This window comes from Pristiophorus japonicus, chromosome 4 (assembly GCF_044704955.1).
Source record: "Pristiophorus japonicus isolate sPriJap1 chromosome 4, sPriJap1.hap1, whole genome shotgun sequence".
NCBI lineage: Eukaryota > Metazoa > Chordata > Chondrichthyes > Pristiophoridae > Pristiophorus > Pristiophorus japonicus.
In genome coordinates this window covers 85,040,696-85,046,695 of record NC_091980.1, presented here as the reverse complement: position 1 = coordinate 85,046,695, position 6,000 = coordinate 85,040,696, and the positions used below count along the sequence as shown (strand labels likewise).

Genomic DNA, 6,000 nt, shown 5'->3' with positions numbered 1-6,000 from the left:
CCATGTGGTGACTTATGCCTGCAGCTTACCAACCTTATCTACCATGCTCTGTGCATTTACGTACATGCACTCCAAACCCATCTTAGACTTTCTCGCATTTGCCCCATTTCTGATCCCTCCTAATACTGAATTATTCTTTACTCTAATTCTATTTGTCTGGCTGGCCCTCCCATATGTTACCCTACGTAAACTTGAGATCATCCAAAACTTGGCAGCCCATGTCCTAACTCTAACCAAGTCTCTCTCACCCATCACCCCTGTGCTTTCTGACCTACATTTTTTCCCGCTTAAGCAACGCCTCGATTTCAAAATTCTCATCCTTGTTTCTAAATCCCTCCATGGCCTCACCCCTCCCTATCTCTGTAATCTCTTTCAGCTTCACAACCCCACGAGATGTCTGCACTCCTCAAATTCTGCCCTCTTGAGCATCCCTGATAACTGCTCAATCCCTTAGTGGCCGTTCCTTCTGTTGCCTAGGCTCTAAGCTCTGGAACTCCCTCCCTAAACCTCTCCGCTTCTCTACTTTTCTTCCCTCCTTTAATTCGCTCCTTAAAATCTTCCTCTTTGACCAAGCTTTTGGTCATCTGTAATTTCTTTTTGTATGACTCGGTGTCAAATTTATTTGTTTTGTCTTCGAACACAGCTGTGAAGCGCCTTGGGACGTTTTACTACATTAAAGGCGCTATATAAATAAAAGTTGTTTTCTCTCAGTCCTGTGTGCACCTTGTTTCTCCTCTCTAATATTTCATCCTGATGCCCCTCCCCCTGCCAAATTAGTTTAAACCCTTCCCCAGAGCACCAATTAACCTTCCTGCAAGGACATTGGTCACAGCTCTGTTGAGGTGCAACCCATCCACCAGGAATAGGTCCCTCCTGCCCCTGAACTGGTCCCATTGCCTCAGGAATCTAAAGTCCTCCCTCCTGCACCATTTCTCCCGCCATACGTTAACCTGTCTTAACGTACATTTCCTATACTCACTAGTGCATGGCATTGGGAGTAATCCTGAGATTATTACCTTTTGAGGTCCTGCTCCTTCATTTCCTTTCAAACTCCTGAAACTCAGACTGCAGGACCTCAACCCTTCTCCTTCCTAGGTCATTGGTTCCCACATGGACCATGACATGTGGCTTCCCCCTCCCCCTCAATATGTCTGCACCCATTCAGTGATGTCCTTTACCCTGAAAGCCGAGAGGCAACACTGCATGAGCACTCAGTCAGTGGTTGCAGAAGCGCCCGTCTATCCCCTTGCTGATATATAATTCCACAGTTGCCATCTGCTACTTCACTGTCATGGATGTTCTTCATGGGTGAGTATCGGCAGGCTCTTTTTCTGCAGGAAACACCTCAAGCCCAATCCTGTCCTCACACCTGCACTTTCGAGCACAGGTCATGGATAGCAATCAGGAGTGAGAACCTTGGCCGATTTACCGTACTGAGACCAACTTTAGCAATCTAAAGGCTATGGTTATGACCGACCTAATTCTGGACAGATTGGGGACTGAACCTGGAAACCCCGTTCTCTGAAGCATCCACTACTTAACCAGCTGAGCCGTTATAGCGATCCCTTAAAATTATTTCCAATTTAACAAAAAATATTAGTTGTAACAATTTTCTTTCCCTTTGTCACTTTTCTCCATTTACCGCCTCATCTCATGAAGGCCATAATTGATACTGGGTTAAGCTTCCACAAGTACTAATATCCCCTGCCTGGGCAACCAATTTTTTTTTAACTTTTGGAACAAAAACACCTTAATTTCTGCCTCCCCCTCTTAAAAGGCAGTATTCATACTGGGGTACATCTGCAAGGGCATCAGCCACCCTCCAGTACCTTACTCAACTACCATTATTTATGTGCATCCTATCTCAACTGGGTTTCAACAAACTATTTGACTGTGGGGTCATCACTGGTGAGCCCAATCCTGTCCTCAACCATTTTCCAGGGATTGGCTAATCTAGTATGGTCTGGGGACATTTCTGGTGTGTATGGCTCAGTTCCACACTAGCCGGTGCAGTTACCGAACTGAGGAACGTGCACTCCATTGTATCGAAATATAAGCAGATTGTGAGGCATTTAATTAAATTATATTATACAGTCAAGGAAAAAAAACAACATATAATTGGTTATCCTTTTATTACAAAATGGACAGTTTAAATGTATAATGGAGATACATTTTTCATTTCCAAAGAGGTAACTGGTGTATTGTGATTTTAGGCGAGTTTCTTGCTAGTTCTCTTGAAAACCACACCGCTGCATGTAGAGGTCTGTCAGAAAGAATGAAAAGAATTAGCATACGTTCAATTTTAGCAGCCATTTGAAGTTCATTTTCTAACTGAAAAGTCACTTACCTCAATGAGATTTCCGCCTGAGATCTCTGAAGTATGGTGATAGTTTGGGAAGTCACAAACTAGTTTGCTTCCTTCCATTTTGACCGTTGCCTGATTTTAATAAAAAGATAAAAATAGATTCAGTACTGAGTTGAGTATTTGTAATTTTGTCATTCAACCTCATAACAAAAATGGCACAGCCCTTGTTTATTTGGAGCAAACAAGCCATATGTTTTAATCACATGTTAACGGAAATTAAAGCTAGAAGAGATGGATTCACAACCATCAAAACAACTTCTCCCTCAGATGAGAGATACAGAAGTGGTGTTCACTAGAGAATTGGAAAGGTGGATTCCAAAGCAGCTGCAAAGAGAAGGAATCTGTCTTCTCTAGTAGTAATCTGGGGGATAAGCTAAGAAAATTGCCATTGTGGTGCTACAGCCCTCAAAGGATAAATATTAGATCCAGATCATTAATTTTCACTAGTTTCTCCCTTCCTGTAGGTAACGATTTGTGTTGGACACAGCGTTAGAGGCGTTGCCTGTCCTCTGCTATCTTATTCAAATGGTCTTCCTTCATGTGTGAGTCGAGACAGTGGGTGTCATTAAATATTTGACCACTTGGCATATTACAGCCGAGCTCAATACTATCTCCACATGACGGCCATGCTTACAGATTACCAGAAGCAATTGTTGAAAGAGAATCTTGTTTGATATTTCTCCCTTTTAGCTGGGAGACCAAATATTTGTGCCCCAGCACCTCAGATCAGTGAAATCAGCATAGACTTTATAAATGTTCACTTTATTTACCAGCGTCACATTCTGACCAAACCCGTTCCCAAGCAGAGGCGATTAGCATGGCAGTGACCCGGGCACTTGAGCCCATTTCCACCTGTTCAGGAGGTAGGCACTAGACATCATCGTTGACTTTAAAAATATATTATTTCTCAATGCTTTGTTTGCTCGTAAGATATGAATGTTTGTAATTAGTGAAACACTGAAACAAGCTCCATGTTATCTGTGCAACACAAACATTTTTCAAACTCACCTTGAATTTCTTGCCATCCATAGTTTCCATCTCTGATTCCTGGCCGATAACAAACGAGTTCTTCATGATTTTGCCTCCTGGATAAATTTGGGACCAGGTAAAGTCATTTCCATTTTGGGTGACTTCTGTAATGACCTTAGCGGTCCTTCCCTTCTCAACGATATCTGCAGGAAACTCTGGGGGATAAACACATGATGCATCAGATTTGTGCTGACCTCCACTTTCTTAGTATCTAAGCGCACCTTTGCATATTACAGAAAGTTGCTGCTTTTTTGGATTATTAAAATACTGCTCTTTTCACTAAATAATTGTTCTAAGCCGTTGTTCAATTTCTTATCAGGTTGTGTCTTTCATTTTGTAACCGATGAACACTTGGTTCTCTTGTTAACATAACCTAATGTTAGAGGAAAAGAGGGGGAGTTATTATTGAGGAAACAATGGATAGTGGTTAGAGCAATAATGTTGGGGTGGGGGGAAATACTGGCTGCGATGCCTCCGGGTTTAGTGTTGGGCTCATAGTGTTTCTGATTTGTGTTGGTGACTGGGTTTCAGAAACTCAATGCCAATTGGTCAAGTTTGCAGATGAATGAAATAAAATGAGAGTGGGCCACACAATGGCAGATGAATCTTAATGCAGACAAGTATGGAGTACTGCACATACAAAGGCAAAGTGAGTGACATTTATACTCCAAGAATTATGTTGAAATGGTTCAGGATAAACCTGAAAGAGACCTAGAAGCCTTAGTTGGCTCAACATCTCCAACCAATGCAGAGCAACAGTCAACAAAACTAATGAACTGTTGAACTACAATAGAATACAATTGAGAGGAAGCTGTGATCAAATTGTACCGAGTTCTGGCCTGACTGTGCCTTGAGTACTGTGTCCAGTTATGGTCACCAAGAAACAAGGGAGAGACATTCAAGTCTCTAGTGTCAGGGGTCTGAACTCTGAGGAAAAGACTGGAGACACTTGGGCTTTTCACCCTGGCTAGGAGGCATCTGAGAGGTGATCTTGTCCTGATGAGTAAAAAAGCAGCGCCTTGCGGTTGGTCAAAAATAGTTTTTTTTGTTGCTTTCTCAAACATTTCTGCTGAGCTGGAATAAAATCGAGAGAGAATCCACTCACACTCTCTTTAAAATGGATCTTTCTTTTCTTAAGAGCCACTGATACCACATGGGACCGGGGAGATTTCATTTTCAATACCAACCAGTAATAAAATAAACCTAATGAAAACTCCGGTGAAATGAGAGATGCATGCAACAATGTGAGGATTTTAATATTGCCACCTTATCACCAACCACAGCTACATGACAAGGCTTTAAAAACATGACCATCGGCAGCAGGCTCTGGGGCACCCTTGTGCTCCCATACTGCATCTGCTGCAACTCATCTTTCATTCAGTTACAAACCACTCGTCATATCTGGTGACAAAAGTGTTAACATCAAATCACCATTCACATTGTTGCATTCACCTTTCGTTACAAAGCTGGTTTAAAAAAAATCTCACATGGTACTTTACAGCAAACCATCGATTGCACAACTAACATGTTGAGTAATGAATAAAATCTTTTTTTTTTATAGCAATTTCTGACACAAACTATTAATGTTAATTGGTGTAACTTACTCAGGATGTTCATAAACTCATCGTAGTTTTCCTGACTTGTCATTTCATACTTGCCGGTGAAAGCCATAGTGATGTAGCTGGGATCAGGCACACTGAGGTTGGAAATGAAGAAGTCGGTGAACATAGTGACTAGACTGCCTGGTATATATACACATGGAGCAGTCACACCTTAATGATTTATTAACCAGATTTTTATATTCCTGTGTACAGTATTATGAGGCAATGACAATTTTTATGGCATAAAGTGTATAATTTACTAAAGATGTCATTGACATGGATGTCATTGTCCTTGATGCTGACTGTACTAAAGATGAGCTAGTCTCTCTTTGTAAGAAAAAGGCTGTAAATGCACAGCAGGTAGCCAATTAAAAGCCAGACAGAAAAATTAACACTGGGGTTTGACCCTTCATCAGAACCTTGGTGGAGCAGAACACCCAAAACATTGATCATTCTTTCTCTGGGGACAGAAGAAGGCCATTTGACCTACCATGCCTATGCTGACTCTTTCAAAGAGATATCCAATAAGTCCCACTTCCCCGCTCTTTCCCCATAGCCATGCAAATTAAGTGACCGTCAGCAGGCCGTTCAAGGCCGATCCTGGTCTCTTGCCACATCTACACATACCCTTTGCAACTTGGATGGTGATCAGGAGTAGTAACCTCAGGCTCTCCTATTTCCTCTCCATGGCCCATGGGGGCATTGTTGCCGATATCCCAGACAGATCAGTGAACTCAGCATGGAACAGGGATCCAACCTAAAACCCCTTGGTCCGTGTGGCTCAGCTATGCGCTATCTTTTTCAACTGGAATTTCTGGGGTGAAGATCCATAGGTAATGGTAACTCTCCAGTGTCTTGTCCAAATGTTGGACAATTATTCAGCTGTGGAGGGCATTGCAGTCAGGCATATTGCTGTCCTCGCTCATTGTCCACACTTGCATGCTTTCATCATCGTCATCATCATCATAGGCAGTCCCTCGAAGCAAGGATGACTTGCTTCCACGC

At 42.3% G+C, this 6,000-nt stretch overlaps 1 protein-coding gene across 2 annotated transcripts in view; it reads right to left on the bottom strand.

The window, feature by feature from the left end:
- Positions 1 to 2,186: 2,186 nt before the first annotated feature.
- Positions 2,187 to 6,000, bottom strand: part of LOC139262108 (gastrotropin-like) — a 37,085-nt gene continuing 33,271 nt past the window's right edge. For both annotated transcript variants that reach the window (XM_070877253.1, XM_070877254.1), the window contains exons 2-5: positions 4,999 to 5,090; positions 3,374 to 3,549; positions 2,348 to 2,437; positions 2,187 to 2,263 (exon numbers count right to left, since the gene is read on the bottom strand). In XM_070877253.1, the coding sequence (XP_070733354.1) occupies positions 2,210 to 2,263; positions 2,348 to 2,437; positions 3,374 to 3,549; positions 4,999 to 5,065 (387 nt within the window). In that variant the 5' untranslated portion in view covers positions 5,066 to 5,090 and the 3' untranslated portion in view covers positions 2,187 to 2,209. The remainder of the gene's footprint in view (positions 2,264 to 2,347; positions 2,438 to 3,373; positions 3,550 to 4,998; positions 5,091 to 6,000) is intronic.